Consider the following 22,934-nt stretch of genomic DNA (forward strand, 5'->3'; position numbering starts at 1 on the left):
TCAGATTTACCTCACCTCAGATATGCAGAGATATTCATGCTCCATCCAAAACTTACCTTAATGATAAACTACAAATGATAATAATCACTTACAGATATCTCTGACTTATGGTTAGGATTTATTTCCCTGACAAGGGTGTATGTAATTTTACAAGGTTTTCCTCACTCATATACAGGCACTCCATCTTAACGACTTTGACAGCCATGAATTCCAAGCTGTTTTTGCATTCCTAAGAGACATGCCTAGAGTTTTTTTTTGTAATCAAAGTCACTCCATATTGTAGAATAAGAAATTTGTAGTAAATAAATGTGGTTCACTTTGAATATTTGTCTTAATTTTGAGTCAATTGTTGTTCAGGTTTAACTTTGTGCATATGAAAAAGTTTTTGTGAAATTGATTAAACCATTTAAGAAATGCAGCCATTTCAATGTGTAAAAATTATTTTCCATGACCGGGATTCAAACCCAGATCCCTTGATATCTGGCCGAGTGCTTCAGTTAATTAAACTTCCTGGATATCACTTTTCACTGTTAACTTCTAGAGGTTTTTCAAAGGAACAAGATGTCAAGATGAAATACCATACATAAAATGTCACAAGTAACTGAACTTGTGCGTGTTGCTCCACAGGCTATGAGGTTACAGCCAATGTTTGAACAAAAAGTTATTTTCTTTCCGATAATTTCAAAAAAACGTGGGAGGTAGTGTGATAGTTAATTAAATGGAGTCATCTGTAAATCTGCATTAAAATGCATCGAATTGAAAGTGTTAAAATCATTCTCCTTGACTGGGATTTGTACCCACATCCCTTAATTTTGGAGTCAAGGGAGAGAACATTATGTAGATGAGATAAGAGGAGGAAAAGGACAGGCAGGATAATGGATGAGAATGATGAGAGGTAGAATGTTTGTGGAATTGAAGATCAATGGATTTTAGCGTCTGATGCCAGATTTGTGTCCATCCAAATCCAATCTTTCAGAGCAGATATATACCAAATGAAAAACAAAATGCTCTCTGGAAGAAGTAGATATAATAAGTGAATTATTCCTAAAGTGAACATTCCTCAACAAATGATATTTACGTACAAGTAACGATGAAACACAATTACATTGATAAAAAAATGTTATATGCAATCTGTGGTTGTGGTGTAATAGGAAGAAAACTCCAATACAAGAGATATTTGGGTCAGTTAGGTGACCATCCATTGGAGTGGGTGCAATTGAATATGAGGTTCTTTGCTACATGGAAATGTCAAACCATAAATTAATGGATTGTGATAAAGTCAGACTATATGATGATGTTGACTGGCAGATTTTTTCATCGATAAAACCACAAGCATATAACTCAATTTTTTTCATTGTTATTTAAGCAGTAAGTATTTTACAACATGTATGCATAAACTTACCAATAGCTAATAAGGCATCCTTCAAGGAACCAGAAATTTCGTCTTCTATTGATTGCTCAATGGTTTTCCCAGCAATTTCTGCATATTCCTTAAAGAGAAGTCTCAACTGTCTAGGATTTTGATGACCCAAGATTGAATTGAACACTGATTCATCAGTTCCCATCATACCTTCACCTGGAAAAAAAGAGACAAAAGATTTGGTAAAGTAAATTGACAAAAGTTGATTCCACGAAAAGATATTGAAGCAATTTTTTCTTATGGCTTACAATTATTTAATGTTTTTTATCAATGACATTAAATTTTTGAGTAAAAAAGTGGTTATATATATATATATATATATATATATATATATATATATATATATATATATATATATATATATACACACACATTCAAACACAAAATCCCGCCAAACGGCGAACAAATACTCATTTATATAGAAACAGATATAAGGAAAAGGGATAGGAACACACATAAAGGACGAACACAATAGAGGTGGGGAAGGCGGAATCGAACGGATCATAAGAGTAAAAATATTTCCTTGACCGGGACTCGAACACCGGATCTTTCCACTTGCGGGATGGATGCTTTTAACCACTTGAGCTATCGAGGAAACGTAATTTACCCTGAGATCTGTGGGTCTAATATGTCGCCTAGCACCCCGATTCTTTCGCCAAGAGATGGCGTCAGGGGGCCGTTTCACCCATCAAAGGAGAAATAGACAACACACAAGAGGAAAGGTTAGTGGGTTAGAATTCATACAGCATCATACAGGAAAGGAACAGTGCGTGCGTGCAATGTGGCTCATCTCTTTCTTCTGGCTATGCGTGCCATGAAACGCACTGTTCCTTTCCTGTATGATGTTGTATGAATTCTAACCCACTGTCCTTTCCTCTTGTGTGTTGTCTATTTCTCCTTTGGTGGGTGAAACGGCCCCCTGACGCCATCTCTTGGCGAAAGAATCGGGGTGCTAGGCGACATATTAGACCCACAGATCTCAGGGTAAATTACGTTTCCTCGATAGCTCAAGTGGTTAAAAGCATCCATCCCGCAAGTGGAAAGATCCGGTGTTCGAGTCCCGGTCAAGGAAATATTTTTACTCTTATGATCCGTTCGATTCCGCCTTCCCCACCTCTATTGTGTTCGTCCTCTATGTGTGCTCCTGTCCCTTTTCCTTATATATATATATATATATATATATATATATATATATATATATATATATATATATATATATATATGTATATATATATATATATGTATATATATATATATATATATATATATATACCCGCAACTCCTTTTCTTTCAACAATAACCATTACCTCCAAATAAAGGGCTGTGCCATGGGTAGCAGATTCAGCCCTTCATATGCAAACCTCCACCTCGGTGTCCTGGAAGAGAATTTCCTTTCCAACTATCCTCTGTAACCTCTCCTGTGGCTCCGATACATTGACGACATCTTTCTACTATGGCCACACGGCATAGATTCCCTCAATTCCTTCATCTCCAAACTCAATGATTCCTCATCTTTGTCTTTCACCTCGACCATTTCATCCTCTCAGATTACCTTCCTCGATGTTAATATTTCCCTCAGCAACAACAAATTCCTTACCTCTGTTCACACCAAACCTACTAATAAGCAGCAATACCTTCATTACAGCAGTTGTCACCCCTCCCATACCAAGCGCTCCCTCCCTTACTCTCTTTCTATCCGCGGTCACCGCATTTGCAACCATCCCGAATCCCTTAACAAATACCTTAACAACCTTCACCACTCCCTCCTCCAACGTGGATACCCTGATTCTCTCCTCCATAAAAAAATACTTAAACATTCCTACACCCCCAAGCCTGCGTCAACCACAGACTCCCAGCCTCTCTCAATCTGTACTACCTACTTCCCAGGCATTCAGTCTCTCAAAGTCATCCTCAAAGACCTATTCCCCATCCTCAAAAATCACAACACTTCCTCCAACCTTCTCCCCAATTGCCCCTCTGTCACCTTCAAACGTCCCGCCAACCTAGCAGATATCCTCAAATCCACCAGGCCACTCTCAAAATCCCCTCACACACCCAGAGCCATACCCACTCCATGTCATCGAGCAAGATGCAAAACCTGCCCTCTTTTCACCACTCCACCCCACTCCATCCCACCATTCAACTCTCTCCCGCCCTTCCCCTATTCCTCTTGCACTTCCAAGAATGTTGTTTATCTTCTTACCTGTAAACTCTGCCCGTCCTTTTACATAGGCCAATGTTCCACACCACTTAACATTAGGATTAATAACCACCGCGCCTCGTGCAATCCCTCCTCCCCATCCGCGGGTCTCCCCATCCCTAAACATGCTTCCCATCATAATACCCCCTTCAACCAGTGTTACAATGTTTCCGTCCTAGCGTCCCTTCCCACATCCGATAACCCTATAGAATTAAAAACCCTTGAATTGGCTTTCATTTACATCTGTATGGCCTATCAGCATCCGGGCCTCAATGTCGTTCACTGATGGGAGTGGCCTAAAACTGTTACTTCCACCCCTTCCCTCTCCCTTTCCTCTCCCCAACCATTCCTTTCACCCCTCCTTCGCCTCCCATTCTCCCCTTCCCCTGGCCCCCTTCCCTTTCTCTCGCACCCCTCACCTCAACAATTCCAGCAGTCATTACTTCTACATCTTCAGAGGAAGACGGATTGTTTCCGTCGAAATATCAAGAAAATACGTGTGAGTGTTCTCTTTTTTTGTGTTTCTATATTATGTGTTACTGTGTATTGTACTATTCGGCACTTCCGTGTTACGTCTATGAAAGCATATATATATATATATATATATATATATATATATATATATATATATATATATATATATATATATATATATATATATATATATATATATATATATATTTCTAAATATATTGGCAAATAAATAGGAATTTTCAAAGTGCTCTATCAGTTATTAGTTAACGGGTAATAAGTTCATAAAATGGAATGAGCAATCCATACACATTTATAAGCAAGATAACTGAAAATATTTCAATACATAATGATTAATATTTAAAAAAAATGAGGCAGGAGTTGGTTTTGCATTACAGCAATAAAAAATAAGGAAAATGTTAGCGTAAAAATATTTGAACAAAGAATAACACAATACCGAAATATAGATGTAGTAAAAATTTTTAATTTGAGTGGGTGGATATTGTTTGTTAAAGTAGGCTCCCCATTAAGTACAAAGTTGTTTTTTTTGAAGCAATAATTTTAAATATATATGAACCCCTCAGTGTTTAACCATAACTTTTTGTGTTGGAAACATAAATTGAATTTTCATCATTATTTGACAATTGTATAACAACACCACATTGGAATCATAATTTATCAATTGAATCAATCTCTGTGCAAATGCACTCCATAAAGGAGGGAGGTAGATTGTCCATGCAGGAAGACATTAGTATCAAATTTCACTTACATTCATTACTGCATGATATCTTTTTATGCAAATGAAATATCTCATCCTTATTTTTAACTTAATAACCATACAATCATCACGAATGCAAAGCAGCTGTGATGGCTCTCCCAACAATAAAAACAAATGAAATTGACCAAAATAAAACAAAAAAAGAGTGGTCGCAAGTGAACAATATTCTAAATTTCCCTCAAAAATTAGGGGGAGAGGGGCCAATATTTAATTCTTCCATGTTTAAACTCAGCTACCTCACTACCCTTCCCATTTTATTGTTTCCTTCTGACAAAGCAGGAAGAAATTTCGCCAAGACTGGACTATGCCTTGCGTATATTCAAGTTTTTTAAACTGTATTTTCATTCGCATCCGTCAGTTGATACAAAATATTTTTTGCTAAACTCTCTTAAGTGTGGATCTTTAGCATAGGATGCACTTGCATCAAGAGAAATTTCAATTTTTCATCCCCACACATACTTGACTGAGGTGTTTTTCGTTTGTGAGTAAGAGAGAGAGAAAGTAAAACAGACTACGACAACTTTCCATGGTTGGCATCTTTTGGAAGGTTTAATGTATTTGTCGGCAAAGCTCTAATAAATACATGAACTTGAGAGATCTAGATAATATGGAGTATAACAATATGAGATATCCTGATGCCTAGCATGGCACCTTTGGTATATATCTGGATTTGAATTACTTCCCACTATTGAACTTTCTCTGTCTCTTGTTGTCATATGATCCTCCTCCGGCCTCTCGTCTACAGAAAGCATGTATTGCCATGGAACTGGAAAATGAAGTAATTCATTTAATCTCTGAATCTTGTTTTTTTTTGGGGTTAACCACCCTCATGCTACATCTCAAGGAAACCTAGTGCAGTGATTTCTAAAGAAGCAGTTATGCCATATCAGTATTGAGTAGCATAATGTATGCATTTCCTTGAAATTATAAGTTGAAAATGTAGTGTATACCTATAGAGATAGAATTAATTTAGTTTTTTAAATCATTTTCTCAAATAAAAAAAAAGGCACAAGGCATAGTAAGAGGGGATTGCTGGGAAAAATCCTAAGGAGGCAAAAAACAATGAATGCAAAGCACATTGACTGGCAGTGAGATGTTAAAGACTGTGATAGAAGGGAGAATGTTGGGCAAATGAGGAAGGGGCAGGAATAGGATAGGGATGTTGGACGGAATGAAGAAAGGAAGGAAGTATTCAGATATTAAGAGGGGCCTAATGTAATGTCAAATGTCAAATAGTGTTTTGGACGAGGCTATGAAATGTACGGGGATTAGCATTGTGTCCATCCAAAGCCTACCTTTACTGTAAGGTAGACTACCAAATAAATAATAATAATAAAAATCATTTACTTGCATATATTATCTTTGGTTCATGAAATACTCTTATATCTATTAATTGAGAGGATCATTGTATGTCTGGCCCTTTCTGAAACACTGGCACGTTTCAAATCTTCCCTTGAATTATGTGTTTAAATTTTGAATGAACTAGTTCTGACCAATGGGATTCATACCTTTATCATTTAAAATTCCAAACATTCAGGTATTAATTACTCTTCCTTTGTTTAATGAAGTGCTAAGGGTGATAAGAATAGTAAAAAAACTAGGAGAGAGGTTTGGTCAACCACCACTTAAGTCTAGAACTATTTAAAAAGTTTCTCTTAATATTAGAACATGTTATCTACGATGCACTGCTTACATTATTAAACTAGCCCAGAGATATTCATTTGGATGATAAAAATTCCCTTACAGCAGACACCACAACCCATGGGGCTACCATAATTAGTGACTGCCTGTATCCAGCCTTGGTATCTAAGCTTATAGTTATGATAACTTAATGAATTCCTTGATAAACCCAAAATCTGGGTGCATTCAGCTGGAGAATATTTTAATTGAATCTTCAACTTTCAAAAAGCATCCTTGAAACATCAATTATTGACATTGTACACCAATCTATAGTTTTGGGCACCCTGTTATGACTAACACTAGCTGCTAGAGTAGTAGAATTGAGTTGAGGGACTTTCTATGTCAAGATGCATTGGGTTTACTGCATTACTAGATGTTGTGAATAAACAGTAACCATTTGCAGCAGGATAAGACAAGTATTAGGCCAAGGAAAGAGTATTCCATATTTCAGGATGGCACTCTGAGAAAAATGCAGAAAAATCTACAGTGAATCAGACATCAACAAGAGCCAAATTGAAGCAAATGACCTAGTCGGAAGGGAAAAAAAGATTTACAACTATCATCTACACCAAAAAAAGATAAAATTCAGACCCATAGATGAGAATCTCAGGGTAGAACAGGACCTTTCCATTGAAATACAAAAGACCTTCAATGAATTAGCCAACAACAGGGCATCTAGGGGACCATGGATTGAAACCACACAAAGAGACAGTCAGGCTAGTAAAATGCAAGTACACCTTAAGCATTGGTGGGGCAAAAAAGAGGGAATGAATGTATTCTGACAAGAAATATAGCAGTAATATATTAACATTGTCCTACGTTCAATACCTACCTGATATAACAATGTAATGAATAAATAGATTGGATTTTTTGGACAATTGTACACTTAGAATTATATGAATATGAACATGGACAACAAATGTATATTGCAACAATAATGCAAATAATTATCGAACAAGGTTATTATGAGCACTTGTCAGATAATTGTTGCAAAACAATCATTATGTAAATAGTTATGCAACATACCTATCACAATAACCTAGGAACATAATTATTTAAATCATTGTGTAACATTGTATCATTATTACAAATCATTTTACAACATGTAATGGCTGTGTGCATTGTAGTTTATATGCAGCGATAACTGTGTACAACAATTTTATTGAGGTATACCCCAAACAGAGGAAGATAATGAAGTATACTAAGCCGTATTGGACCCCCTGCTCTAGTTAACACTAGTCACTACTGGAGTGGATGCTCTGGGATAAGGAAACTCTGGTGTCAGACTCTATTGGGATTCCCATTTGAATTGTTTTCAACAAACTCATCTATACCAACCTTGACCATATGTTGAGGCATTTGAGGAGATAAATATTGAACATACTAATTATTGATAATCAAATCTACACATGATCCTAGACTGTGAGTTGATTTATTCATGTAGAGCATTCATGTGCAAGTCTTTCCTTTTTTGAGATGGTGGATATAAATCTTTTCAATGACCTCCAAGATGTAGCTTTTAAATAAGTGGATGGATGACTTCTTTTGATTTTCAGATCAAATTCCATATAATATTTTGTGAAGAGAGAGAGAAAGAAATTCAATGAATTCTGTGAGAGTTGAGAGGTGAGAGTTTGCTGACACTCAATGAATTCAAAATTGAAAGTAATGACATAAAACTGAAGAGGATACACATTAGTCATTATTTTTCTTGCCACAGATGCTGATTGGTTGATTGATATTTTTTCAAATTTGCCTTCCACTCAGGTACAAAAGTTTATGATTGGAATTTCATTTTTCCTCTGTACAAGAATAATTACGTACAAAACTTTTCACATAAGTTTTTCAATTGCTTACCTGCATTGTAAAGGATTTCAGCATCCCTCTTTGCTTTATTTTCATCCAGAGGTCCCCACTCTGTTCTTGCCTCCTAAATGTAAGAAAATTAATAATTAATTTTAGTTTTTGGAAAAAATGTAGACCATGATGATTACGTGATCATAAAAGAAAGTAAAGAAATTACAGCATGATAAAAAACCAAATGATTGTGGTATATATGAATAAAAGTACTTTATAAAGAAATGATTACATGACTTAGGCATAATTGATCAATTCTCTGATAGCGACTATGCTTTTTAATACTCTACTTATTAAAATTTGCCCAATGGTTACAATACAAATATTTTATTTTTATTTTTAAATGATCGCAAAATAAAATAATTCTCAACATAAGCTTATAGGAACTTCTGTGTCGATAAAATGATTTAATTTTCAATTATTCACAGCATGTCCGATGATTTTAAAAGAAGATTATATATTTTATTTATATATTAAATAGATTTTTCAAATTTGGGTGTGGTGGAGAATTTAGGAAACAGGTAAGTTTGACAGGGAGAATGACAAACACTGAGGTTGGGTAAAGAGAGGAAGTTGCTCAAGGGGGGATAATCCGATGAAGGCAGAGGAAGTGGATGGCCAAAATATTGAAAGATAATGGAATGTTGGTTGATAAGGCCATGACAGAAGGGAGAGATAGGTACAGGAAGGAAGAGAGTACAGGAAGGCTTTTGAGATAGTATGAAAGGCAGGCAAAAGTTATGAAAAAATGAAGAAAGAGATAATGTAGGGCAAAAGGAAGAGGAAACTGTCATAATACTTAGAAATATAATAGTCGTTGAAGATTGCTCAATACCTATCCGTAAAATAAATAGAATACCTTGAAATGATAGTTTTAAATGAAAGTGGTATCAATATTTCCCCAATTAAATTACATATTTTCGTAGGCTTCGATTTAATGTTTTCTTTCAAAATTTCAATCGCTATTTTATTTTGGAAAATTAAATATAAGACTTTCAAACATATTATTGTGTTGACGAAAAAAAACTAAATTTTCGCTTTGAGAGAGAGAAAGCATTTCTTAAAAAAAAAAATTGGTAAGGCAATTAAGCCAAGTTTAAGAGACTCCAAAAAAAATGGAAACAAATGAGTGATTGCGTTAACACGATCTAAATAAATAACAACTTAATGCAATGTTTTCAATAATTATACATATATAACGATGCTTTGCGCCAGGATGTTTAGGCTGTACGCATTTCGTACAACACCCGGTGGAAGTCTACTCTATGAACCAGTAGCCACGCATATATGTAAAAGAAGTGAACTTTTTTTTCGAAACTTCATAATAAAAGTATTTCCTTTCATCGGATTTCATATATCCCTTTCAAAATCACTATGCTTTTTTCGATTTGCGTTAATAGATGGGAGGCGGAGAGTTATTTCGCAAAATCTAACGCTTGGTACCACTCGCTTAAAATAAGTGAAAGAAATGTCCTTCCTTGAGATATTTCAGTTCTCGCTTTTCCCATACGAGCATAAAATATGGGCAGAACATTGCTATATTCATTTTTGTGGTATAACTAGTGTTAAAAACTGGGACTAGGCAACGTTTTTAAATATTTCGATACATTTTCAGATGACTTAAAGAATGTTTCAATAGGTTATTAAATAAAGACCAACGTTAATGAATCACTTGCGCCTGTCTTCGTACAGTTTTCTACTCAAGCAACGATTTCCTCGGAATTATAGGAATATATCATTCCCTTTCTTAATCACGGAAAAGGTTTTCCGTTACCTAAAGTTTGGGACCATCTCCCATATTGCATGCCAGTCCATTCTACACACGTCAGTTACCATCAACGTTCACATAAATAAGCCTTAAAAACAAACATTTGGTTACCAGGCATATTGAATGGATAAACATCCTCGGTCACACATAATGCGTTCGAACACCCCTTCATCAAAATGGCCAATATAAATATTCGGATTCTTGATAGTAATTGATTCGTCGTGTCGACGAAATACCAATCGCACACACGCGGACGGACACGTAAAAAACTGATGGAAGCATAGTCTGATGATATCATAACTCGCGTTTCCATTGAAATCCATTTATTTTAGAACCACAGCGGTTTAAAATGTTATTAGAGGAAGTAAAAATACAAAATGTCCCAGTGGACGTAACTTGAATATTAATATTTCTTGTGAATGCGCGATAATACTTCGTCCTAATTTAATATTTTCCTATGGAAAAAAAGCAAATGAAATTATTTCTTTCTTTCCCATAATAACATCCAAACACAACGGTAAACAAAACCCAGCAACCGCTTTCGTACGCCGCATCAACGGCTCCTAGGGAACGACATAGTTCTTCAGCGATGGCGTCGGAAGAACCTTGTTGTCTAAAGTCAAAGGTGTTTCAGATAGCAAACTTGAAAAACTACAACCTCAAACATTGAACCAACCGTTATGGGTTTCACGAGGCATTTATTTTTTTCGAAGGTAATACCCTTGAGGGATCTCCGCGTGGAAATGACGTGCTAGGCGAGTGTTCCCTTTAAAACCCACACACCCCTCGATCTTTCCTCCTCTCACACACCAGATCCCTCTTTCATCATCTCTCTTCTTCGGTTTACCATATGAGGACACCGAAAATAGAATCGACGGCTGCAAACGCCCCCGGAACCCTGAGAAAACCCCTCCTCCTCCTCCTTTTCCTCTCCCCCATCCCCCTCCATTTCACCTCCTGGCCCCCCCTATATCCCCCACCCGTGTTTTCGGGGGAAACGAAACGGGGAAAGACGCGCGCGGATCAAAGCTGCGCTGATTGAAGCGACGCCACAGTCATCTTCGGCCGATACGCCTCCCCCTATCCCCTTCCACCAGGAGCCTACGCACACCCTCAGCGATCGGGATTTACCGGAAGGGATGCGTGTGTGTGTGTGTTTGAGTGAGCGGGGGGCGGCAATGTTCCCGCATGTCCTCCCGGGAAGGGGTGGGAGTGTACGAAAGAAATGGGGTCGCATTCACTTTTCTTTCACACACAGGGAAAGCTGGCTGGAGTTATGTCGCCTTCCTGCCGAATGTTCCGCGCGCTGAAACATAGCCTTAGGGGGGAGGGGTGTATTCTCTCTCTTATTCTGACTCTTATTGTGTATATATATATATATATATATATATATACATATTATATGTCTATATATATATATATATATATATATATATATATATATATATATATATGTAATTTTTTTGAGTTAAATAATCTCTTTTCCAAATCCCAGTACGGCTTTCGATCTGGGAAATCTACAATTTTGGCAGTAGAGTCCATAGTTAATTATGTCATTAATGCATTTGAAGAAAAGGAATCAGTCTCAGTGACACTATGTGATCTTAGTAAGGCCTTCGACTGTGTTAATCATTCAATATTACTAACAAAGCTAGAATACTATATTATGGTATTAAGGGAGTTGCACTGAAACTAATGAAGTCATATTTGGATGATCGCCACCAATTGGTTGAACTTGATGGCTGTCGGTCTGCAGCTCTTAAAGTAAAATGTGGTGTACCACAGGGCTCTGTGCTTGGCCCAGTACTTTTCATTATCATGATTAATGATTTGCCCTGTAATATGAAACCTAGATCTGTTTTATATGCTGATGACACTACTTTTGTGCAAAAGTGTCAACATCTAGAAGATGCAAAGTTACGATCTAGCGCTACCCAAAAACAGGCTAAGGAATGGTTTGATGTTAATCATTTACAATTAAATACTAACAAAACTCAGCATATTGTGTGCAGTCTTAAATCAAAAACAACTGATATTGAAACTGCTAAAATACTAGGAATTTATATTGATACAAAACTTAATTGGGAGACTCACATCAGTCAGACCTGTAATAAACTTAGTAAAGCTGTTTATATGTTAAGAAAGCTCAACTTTATCATTTCAAATGAGTATCGTTTAACACTTTACCATGCCTTCTTTCAATGTCATTTGAATTATGGTGTTGAGTTATGGGGTCATTCCCCTCATGTTAAACAAATTTTGCTACTGCAAAAGAGAGCTATTCGCTCTCTTGCTAATATACCACCACGTGATTCCTGCAAACCTTTTTTTATTAGGTATAGAATCATGACTGTATTTTGTTTGTATATCTTTAAGGCTCTGATTCATGTGAAAGTTAATCTAGAAACTTACCAATTAAGATCCAACCTCCATAACTATTCCACAAGAGGTAAATCGAATCTAAATACTACTTATTGTAGATTGTCATCAACTTACAACACATTTCACAATATGAACATACGACTGTATAACTATCTGCCTACTCAGTTGAAATCAGATGGTATCCAGAGTTTCAAGAATAGGGTATATACCTGGTTACTTGCTCACCCACTTTACTCATTGGATGAATTCTTTTGTGACAACCTTCATCACATTTAAGAACTTATGTTTATATATTAAGTAATATTATGATTGACGACATTTAATATGGTTGTACCATTTTTAAAATGAATAAAGTATTATTATTATTATTATTATATATATATATATATATATATATATATATATATATATATATATATCGCTTGTGCATCATCATACCTTCCGTCCAAGACATAATAGCGAGATTATTTGTGGATTTCCAAATTTCCCGCCAAACGTCGACGTGATCGAGATTGTTTAACTGATGGACAGCATTTTTGTTTGTTTATCGCGCTCAGTATGTTGCTTTTTAAGAATATTTTGTACATTGTTGAAAAAATCGAATTATTTGGATGTTTCCTGCATACGTTGACAACGTGGAATGATAGCTGCGGAATATGCGCCTTGCAATGCTCGCGTTATTTTCCCTTAGTAAATCCATACGACACACACACACACACATACATATTCTTACTAATGCATACATTAATTACATTATGCATACACTAATGCATACATTTGTGCGTGTGGAGTATCTTTTATGATTTACTTATCTACTAAGAGGAAAATAGCGTGAGCGTTATAAGGCGTATATTCCGTAGGTCTCATTCTATGTCACTTGTATGCATGTATGTGTGTGTGTATGTAAGTGTGTGTATTTATTACATTCAAGTTTTCTCATTCAACCAACATCATTCTATGTCCTCAGGATTTGTCAAATCTTTTTTTTTCTGCCGTCTTATCCTCACTGCTGTGTAATACTTTTTTTTCTCAGTTCATCTTTAACTCTATCCTAAAAAATCCATCCGCCTTCAGCTCCAAGCCCCGTAGGCCACCCAATTCTCCTCAGCGTCTGTTTTTTTCCAACGGATGTGGCCTCGCAAACAACATGACCCGGAGTATATCTGGGCAGACCGGAATTCGAACCAGGATCTCCAGATCCCAATCCGATGTGTTCCAGACGAGTCGTCCTCTCACGCCTGCGGGCTCACGGTTGATGCATAAGACCACCGTGGCTTAAAAGATATCGAACTCAGAAATCGAGGCATCCGGGTTCGAATCCTATGTCTTGGAGAACGATTACTTTCACCAGGTGATATTCTGAAAAATTGTGGACAACATTTCAAGAGGTTTGATGTGGCGAGTAGATCATGGACTTGAATACAATTTTATTCAACCGGTCCTACAATCTTGCCCGGATTTATCAATCTTTGGGAGACTGTCGGGAGGGGAAAAGTGAAGAGATTCTCGTAAGCAAACCGTCTCGATCCCTCCTCGTGGAAAGTCGACGTTCTCAATAAAAACCCCCTCGAGGACGATTCGTTATCGAAGTCGAAAACATTGCGCGACCTACATACGTCCTACACTCGCGCGTAGAACGGAAGACACTTTCCAAACCCTCTTTCCCCTTACCCCTTCCGTAGGGTTGAGAGGTGATTCGACCCAGTTGCCACGCAGTCTCCCCGGGGTCTACTATCTGCAACACTCCCCGGGGAGGAAGGGAGCGAGAGAGAGGAGATATGGAGAGAGCGAGGGAGAGAGAAGAAAGAGATTGATTCTTGAGCACACTCGTTCACTCCATCAAATTCCGACGAAGCGTGACTCACAACTCTCGTGAGTCGTGACGTCCTTATAGGTTACCCGAACGCCCCAACCCACACAGACGCACACTGAGTTCATGTTCTCTCCCGTGCAGGTGCAGGCAAAGGTCCATCATGCACGTCCAGTAGCGCGACCACGCCTCACATTTTTGGTGCCAGATCAGTATCATTCGTATTCGCCGTGGATTTAAATATTTGCGTGTTCAAGGCGTTGCGAGCGAAGTTTTTTCTCAGAAGATCCCCTAAGATTGGTTTTTAAAAACATAAAGACGCTTCAAGAGTTCGCCAAGCGTATGAGAAGTGTTGGTCAGTTGAATCAATTTCGGTCCGGTTTTATGTCTAGCTGGACTTCATTTTTTAACGTTAGTTCTAACTAAAAAAAACAGTTTCATACTACAATGCAACAATTTCATAGTTTAAAAAATCCATTCAGTGCCATTGGACCGGTATTCGAACTCGGATCCCTCGATATCCGGCCGAGTGCTTTAGCCAGTTAAGCTACCGCGGCGTCCTTTCCAACTCGGAAATTTTGAGGGGTTTAACGGAACAAGAGTTGTGACGAAATGCCGTGCATTCAATGTCACAGACAATCGTAGTCGTGCGCGATGTGTCATAGTTCACGTGCTAAAACCAACTTTTAACGATGAGGATGTTTTACCTATGAGAAATTCCAAGAAACTATGGGAAATGTCGTGACAGTAACTTCTTAACGGAGTCATCAGCTATATGTGAATTACAATGCAATAATTTCAGACTCGCCTAAAATTTCGTAGTGTGAGAGGACGCCTCGGTATAATTTGCTGAAGGACTCGTCCGGAAATTAAGAGATCCGGATTCGAATCCCGCGTCAAGGCGAATGTTTTTTTACACTCTGAAATTGCTGTATTGTAATGCGCATATAGAGGAGGACTCCGTCAAAAAGTTATTGTCGCGGCATCTCCCGCATTTTCTTGGAAGTATCATACTAGTTCCAAAAGCGCAAACCGACAGGAATCGTAAGAAAGCGATATTTAGCTTAAATGTTTAAAGTTGTTTCGGTTACCATGTTAGACGAGTGAACAATTGACATTCAATTTTATTCCCAGTAACTTACGTAAACTTCCGGGTAAATGAACGGTTACATTTTGTTGATACATTATAAAACCAGGGAACAATCTCTTCAAATTCCACCCACAGACAAACATTTTATACGGCTGAACGTAGAATATATGAGTTAAGCTTTTCCCTCCAACGGTTAAACCTAATTATGTACCTGCTGGTTACCAAAGTCAATGCAAAATAGGTTATTTCTCAAATATTAAAAATAACGAGGCTATTGAAGTTATGTTTTTCAAAATACCAAGCAATAGGAAATGGTTTACCCATACATAGTGTCAGGAGAGAATCTCTTGTACTTGTGACAACGAAACTCTTTAATATGAGGATTAACTACATAAACAAATGAATACCTTTTTAGGTATTTTTCCAGCCCAGAAGAATATGAATATATAGCACTGTTCTCCCAATTGTTATGACGCAATGCCTTCCCAGACTGCCTCTCCACATGCATAGGATCCCACGCTCTTCGAAGTTGAATTTTGAAACGATTTTGACCGAATGACCTCAGTTAGGACCGGACGAATAAATTTCGTCCTTTCCGCCCGTCCCGTCTGTCCAAGATGACGGTGAGTGACGGCGAAACAGAAGAGCAGCAGCAGGCGTGATGCGGAAGTAGATCGATTTTCAATGTCCTCCATTCTGTGGCGTAGCCAGGGTTTTTTTTCCAAAGAGGGGAGTGGGGGCAGGAGAGGGTACAAATCAAAAGCGACGAAATGCTACAGACGAATCCTATCGTCAACAGTATGGCGGGAAAAATACTCCATTTAAATGCACGCATTACTTGCTGAAACCAAATAATCATTAATTGAAATAATGACTTTGTGGTCCCATAGTATTGAAATAGATAATTGTAGGAAGCAATAGTTAAAAGAAAAACAAAGGAATTGCTCTAAATATATTTGTCATAAAAATTCCAGAATATAACAGATGAACTAAATTCAATGCCGATGAAATGGCAGTAATAATCAGTGATATTAAATGAAATTGTATTTTTTCACATTTATCAATCACATTTTACATTTTCTCAAGCTTTTTCCCGTACAACCACAAGAAAAAGGTTTCTGCACATATTAAATGTTTAGACCCTCATTATTTATTCAAAAGTCAGCTAAAAATGAAATTAAATGGCGATCGATAGCAATGAAATTTTACATAAATGTAATTATTTCAAAATTTTCGCCTGAAATTCACATTCTCCCACGCTTCCTACAGGTTACAGGTTATTATATCTACAGGAGAAAGAATTCATGCACACAAAAGCATGTATAGAAGTACATCGTTCGTTGCATATCATTTGAGATTTCTAAAAGGTCAATTTTATCGGTGTACAATCCCATTTTTTCCACAAAACTGTTTGATAATATTCTTCTGAAGTCGAATTATAAATATTTTGTAAGCTAAAAAACTCGGCGAAGACAATATTTAGACAGTAAAGTTGGATCGCCGGTTTGCCCCACGTAAAAACACGTGTTTGTGTCTACATTTGGAAGAGTCACGGGTTGGGTTCTTGTTCTGATAGCGAGCGCCATTTTTTTCTCAATTGTTTATGTTTTAACAATTGAACTCAAACTTTAAACTTCCGCCGTGATAAGACACTTGCGTCTATTAATATCATACCCTCTCCATCTACTGAGTTTTAGATTTTGAATGAAGGAACATGCAAAAACTTCTCGAACAACATTTTTCCAATCAATTACAGTCATAAAAATCATTCCAAACTTTTCATTGTAAAACTCCAGTGCAGTAGGTACACATTCCTATTCCAACAGTACAGGATATATACATCAGTCTCCTAACTGATTTTACTAAACTGCATACATGCATAACCGTTCATCCTTTATTAGTCTTACCTATGGAAGCGCGAATGGACCTATTATGATATCGACACTTCTGCTCCTCATGATTGATTGCCAAGCTCATTTCTTTCCCTTGCTTATAAAGTCTAGAAATGTATAGAAAGCCTTCACTCGTCAGGAGCCGAACAACACGGTCCTCCTCCAGAATTCTCTGTTCAATTAACTCAAGCCCACGACACGCAATGGATATCCCGTAAATCATTTGAGATACGAAATTAAACAATCAAAGTAAAGTAAACAACAAATGTTTACTAAAACACTGTCAAGGTAACGATACTTAAGTAAATGGCTCATATACAGACAAGCTCTATAGTTATAGTCATGCAGCCCGGATAGCTCAGTCGGTAGAGCATTAGGCTTTTAACCTAAGGGTCCAGGGTTCAAGTCCCTGTTCGGGCGAAAATTTTATCACCAACATACTCGGACCTGTAATTTTTAACTGGTAAATGTTGTCTAATGTACGAATACACTCGCGTGCAAGCACTTGCCTATGTACGCCATATTATAGTTGCCTCGTACTCTATTGACCTATTAATCAAATTTTAGTATTCTACGAGAACTTTCAAGAAAGTACACTCCCATTATGCTATAAAATACACTGGAATAGATAAAGAAAATTTATCATTTTCATATCAAAACTACGGATATCGACTGTTTCTACACATATTCGCCAAACAGCTTTACACATTTGTCAACAACACCTCTGAACGAGTTTTCAAATTCCTTCAGTGTTTTCATTCCCTTACTTTTTCATCGTGAAAGTCTGCAAAATATATATATACTATATATATATATATATATATAATGCACCGAAGTAATTTTAAGAAAGATATAAACGGAAATTTGAACAAAAATATATTATTTGATATATATATATATATATATATATCAAATAATATATTATTGTTCAAATTTCCATTTATGTCTTTCTTAAAATTACTTCGTTGCATAATTTTCTTGTTTTTTCCAATGTAAGGGAAACTGCGTGGATTTCTAATGAAATTTATTGTCTTTCCATTGACTTTATTATGCTTCAGTTTTATTTTAATTTTGAATTACATATATAATGCATTATTCTTACAAGATTTAAATTTTAACTGCCCTACGACAGGGTAGACTAGTGACTGATTTTGTTTGTAATAATAATACATAATAATAATTAAATTGACAGAGCGGTTGTGATCCCAAAAGTCCAACAAAGAATACGCCACGAAAATCTAAAATCTAATTACGATACCCATAAAATTTTATTTTAAATCACACCCAACTCAATGTATGTACGTATGCACATAATCTATAGCTTTTTCAGCAGTCATTTATTCACGGGCGAAGTTCGAGACTTTTGAAGCGTCAGACCACGTGATCGCGGGCACACGTGATCCGTGATTGAGAATAATCTTGCCTTTAACTTCCCACTTTTCGAATTCGGTAATAGATTTTCTACGTATTTTTATTTCTACGGCTCCAGGTGATTGGTTCCCCAATGAATTTCCAATTCTACGTATTCAACTAGAATTGACGTTTTCTTTGTCCAATATTATTTCATTCTTGATTTCTTCGTCGTAACTTCTAACTATAAAAGCCCACTCTCATCCTTCCTCTTATGTCCGCTTACCTATTACGTTATCCCTTCTATACATGCATACCACGGTCTTATCAACATACCACTACGCCTCTCAACATTTCCCCCCTCCGCCTTTTCTGCCTTATTCGGATTTCACCAAGACTAACTTCTTCTCCTCGCCATATTCAAAACTTCACCTCTCATGTCTTTCTTTCTCTTTGTCAATCTTATTTCTTCATTTCTCCATCGCCACACCCGAAACCCAATAAGATTCCAATCTACACCCATATCCTCTTCCCTCAAAAGACCCAAGTCTCACATCTACAAAGCACTACTCTCATTATTAAAATCTTTACAAATATTTTCTCAACGTCTTTATCCTTTGCACCCGTCATAGATTCATTTCTTCTTTTGCAAACTCTTCTTTCGCTTGTGAATATCTTCTCCCAATTCCCCCAATATGAAACCTCCCCCCCCCCCGCCCGTTTCCTCTAAAAAACTGCCCTAAATGCATTCTCTACGTTCATACTTATCCACTTGATATATGGTGCATTCCATCTCACAGTAAGGTTCATTTAAAAATAGAATAATGATGTTGTCTCGTTATGAACGGTATCATTACAAAAGTTCTCGCTGGAGATATAGTAGTAGTTTGGGTGAGGGGTTGGGATGGACGGGGGGTTGCGGGGGTTTGAAATGCTGTTTGCTTACGTTCACGATGACGGTGAGCAGTCTCCGGAAGTGACCCGAAACCTCCCCTTTCAGATCTTCCTCCAAGGTGGTCTCGTACTCTGGGAAGGGGAGAGAGAGAAAAAAGAGATAACAATCAGAGATCTTCGATGATGTTTCAATGGGTGACATTGATAGAATGCATTCATGATATTTATAGAAATACACATTATATATATATATATATATATATATATATATATATATATATATATATGTATATACACACATACTCATTCTCATGGAAATATATACTCGTAAAAATGTAGAAATATATGTCTGTATATATATATAGTATATATATATATATATATATATATATATATATATATATATATGCATATATATACACATATCTATATTTTTAAGTGTAATAATACACTGGGAATATATTTCTTAAACGTCACGTTAATATAAATACAGCACATTCAAAAAACAAAATAAAACGTTTTGTGATCTACAATATGTAATCTTTTGTGAGGAGGATTATAAAGAGTCTCGGGAACTAATGGGCCTGCATGAAACAATGTAAAAAAAAATGACTAAATCGAAAGAAGCATGAAAGGATGCGAGATACTCGTAATTATGGATGGACCTAATAGGTAGCTAACAAAGGAAATTAGTGTCCTGAAATGACTTAGATCCAGGGTTTTCTCACCTGACCTTCCCCCGAAAAGGATCATTATGAGGGGCATGGACGCTGTAATAATTTCTTATTTTTTTCTTAATTTACATAGCACCCTGCAGGCCACCGCTATGGTGTGTGGCAGGCAGGGGTTGATTACACAACAGACTGACGTCTTTTGACCCAAAAACATGGTCGGATAACGTTATTCAGAAATAATAATAAGAGCATTAACACGAGTACTAATAGGAGTAATAATAAGGGGAATGATGATAGTGATAATGTTGTAAATAATGGAGTGATAATAATGAGTGGAATTAGGCTGGGAGTCTCTTGAGTCGCAAAGAGTACAAGCGAGGCTTTGGCTTTAAAGAAAGGTTCCGAACAAACGAGTTTAATAATGACATTAAAGGAATTACTATAATGGCCCCATACTTTATGAGTAGCTCAGACCATAAAGATAAGACAAGGGAGACAGAATCCAATACAGATAGATACAAGCACTGGTTGCTTTCCCCGGACAATCAGGAATCATAATGCTGAAGATTAAATGGACAGACAAAGTAATGAACGAGGAAGTCGTACATAGACCATAGGATAGGACCATATGGAGAGAACCCTACGACAAAGAAGAAATAGATTGGACACACATTGAGGCACAATATGTGTCCAAAATGGATTTAGGGAATTTACATTAAATAGATCAGAATGGATGGCTGAAGTAAACCAATCCTAGGATTGAAATACTGATGTTGATGTCACGGATACTAACATAATTACGATCGTCCATAGGCAAGTGCTTGCACGAGTGTATTCGAACATTAGACGACATTTACCAGTTAAAAATTACTGGTCCGAGTACTTAGGTGATAAAATTTTCGCCCGAACAGGGACTTGAACCCTGGACCCTTAGGTTAAAAGCCTAATGCTCTACCGACTGAGCTATCCGGGCTGATATGGAGGACGTGGGCATACATGGGTACATGTATAAGAGCTTGTCTACATATGAGCCATCTTATTCAGATGCATGTATGAAATAATATTTCCGCAATTATATGGCTGGTGTCCTAACAGCCCCCGCCGCACGCCCATGCGGCGGATTTCGGGGTACTTTGTAGATGCGGAGAATAATAACATAATAAACATAATAATAATGGAATGAAAAGATAAAAAAAGGAAGGTTGTAAGGCTGTAAGTTCCCTATTCCACCCACACGGTGGATTCAGGAACACATTTCTGGAATCCGACACAGTCATTCCGTAAATCGGCCGGTAGTGGAGGATTTAGTCCACCGGAACAGCTCCGCTTATCGTAAGGCCGAAGGCCTTCCACCGGAAACCCACTGCCGAAAAAATCCTTTGACGCAAGAGCCTCGGAATGCTTATTTTGTCGAAATATTGCAGTCATTCCGATGACCCATACATTACATCCATCGAATGACTCGACAGCCGTTATGATGATCTGAACGCCAATGAAGAAATCTAAAAACATAAACGGTTAACGGCCAATTTCTCGCGGCAAGAAGGAATGAAAATTAAAAAAAAACAATTAAAAACGCCCCATTTCACTCGGGATAATTTCTCTTCGAAATTCTTTCAGGCAATATAAAGAAATTTCAACGTGACTGATGGACTATGGCGGCCATTTTCGGCTTGAATCGACTACGGCGTTTTGTCCAATAAAAATTCTGGTTCAGAAAACCTGTCCTAGAAACTTCATGGATATAAAATGCTATCAAAGCAAATACGCAAAGTATCCTGCGAGAGTGTGAGGAGGGGGATGTTAGGGAACCAGACATAAGTGCGGAAATATTAGTTCAAACATGCATTTGAATAAGATGGCTCATATGTAAAACAAGCTCTTATACATACTATATACCCAAGCATGCCCCACATCACTACATCAGCCCGGATAGCTCAGTTGGTAGAGCATTAGGCTTTTAACCTAAGGGTCCAGGGTTCAAGTCCCTGTTCGGGCGAAAATTTTATCACCAACTTACTCGGACCAGTAATTTTTAACTGGTAAATGTCGTCTAATATACGAATACACTCTCGCAAGCACTTACCTATTTTCGCCATATTAAAGTTGCCTCGTACTCTATTGACCTATTAATCAAATTATAGTATTCTACGAAATCTCTCAAGAAAGTACACTTCCATTATGCTATAAAATACACTGGAATAGATAAAGAAGAATTATCATTTTCATATCAAAAATACGGATAACGACTGTTTCTACACATATTCGCCATACAGATTTAAATATTTGTCCACAACAGCTCAGAACGAGTTTTCAAATTCCTTCAGCATAAAATTCTGCCATATGAGATCGGCAGCCAACCGATTACGTGACCTTGAAGTTCCTCTTCGAGACGAGCACAAAACATGTATTAGTCCAAGTTTTCAGTCGTGTTTCCATGTTATAGAGTCGTAGAAATCTGTGGGTAACTTTCTAAAAATGTTAGATATAGCAAGACGCCGGTTTTCACGAACTTTTTCGTCAATTTTCAAGAGTACTTCATTGTTCACCACTGACGGGCGGGGCCTTCTGGGCGGACTTTTGTCATCATCATGGACATTTTTCGTCTGTTCAGTTGTGTTTCCACGCAACGGAGTCGTAGTTGATTTAATTATTTCGGACCAGTTTT

General features: G+C 37.1%; 1 protein-coding gene and 3 non-coding genes across 6 annotated transcripts in view; 2 read left to right on the plus strand and 2 right to left on the minus strand.

The window, feature by feature from the left end:
• The window catches only part of LOC139689250 (annexin B10-like), a 148,131-nt gene that overhangs the window by 2,310 nt on the left and 122,887 nt on the right, over positions 1–22,934 (minus strand). For all 3 annotated transcript variants that reach the window (XM_071586312.1, XM_071586303.1, XM_071586299.1), the window contains exons 4-6: positions 19,645–19,724; positions 8,407–8,479; positions 1,403–1,576 (exon numbers count right to left, since the gene is read on the minus strand). In XM_071586312.1, coding sequence (XP_071442413.1) covers positions 1,403–1,576; positions 8,407–8,479; positions 19,645–19,724 — 327 coding nt within the window. The remainder of the gene's footprint in view (positions 1–1,402; positions 1,577–8,406; positions 8,480–19,644; positions 19,725–22,934) is intronic.
• On the plus strand, positions 17,696–17,768 carry TRNAK-UUU (transfer RNA lysine (anticodon UUU)). Its single transcript has one exon. It is a non-coding gene; the product is annotated as a tRNA-Lys (tRNA).
• TRNAK-UUU (transfer RNA lysine (anticodon UUU)) lies at positions 21,167–21,239 on the minus strand. The gene has a single exon. It is a non-coding gene; the product is annotated as a tRNA-Lys (tRNA).
• Positions 22,193–22,265, plus strand: TRNAK-UUU (transfer RNA lysine (anticodon UUU)). Its single transcript has one exon. It is a non-coding gene; the product is annotated as a tRNA-Lys (tRNA).

Source organism: Hetaerina americana, unplaced genomic scaffold (genome assembly GCF_022747635.1).
Source record: "Hetaerina americana unplaced genomic scaffold, ioHetAmer1.1.p SCAF_1, whole genome shotgun sequence".
NCBI classification, from domain to species: domain Eukaryota; kingdom Metazoa; phylum Arthropoda; class Insecta; order Odonata; family Calopterygidae; genus Hetaerina; species Hetaerina americana.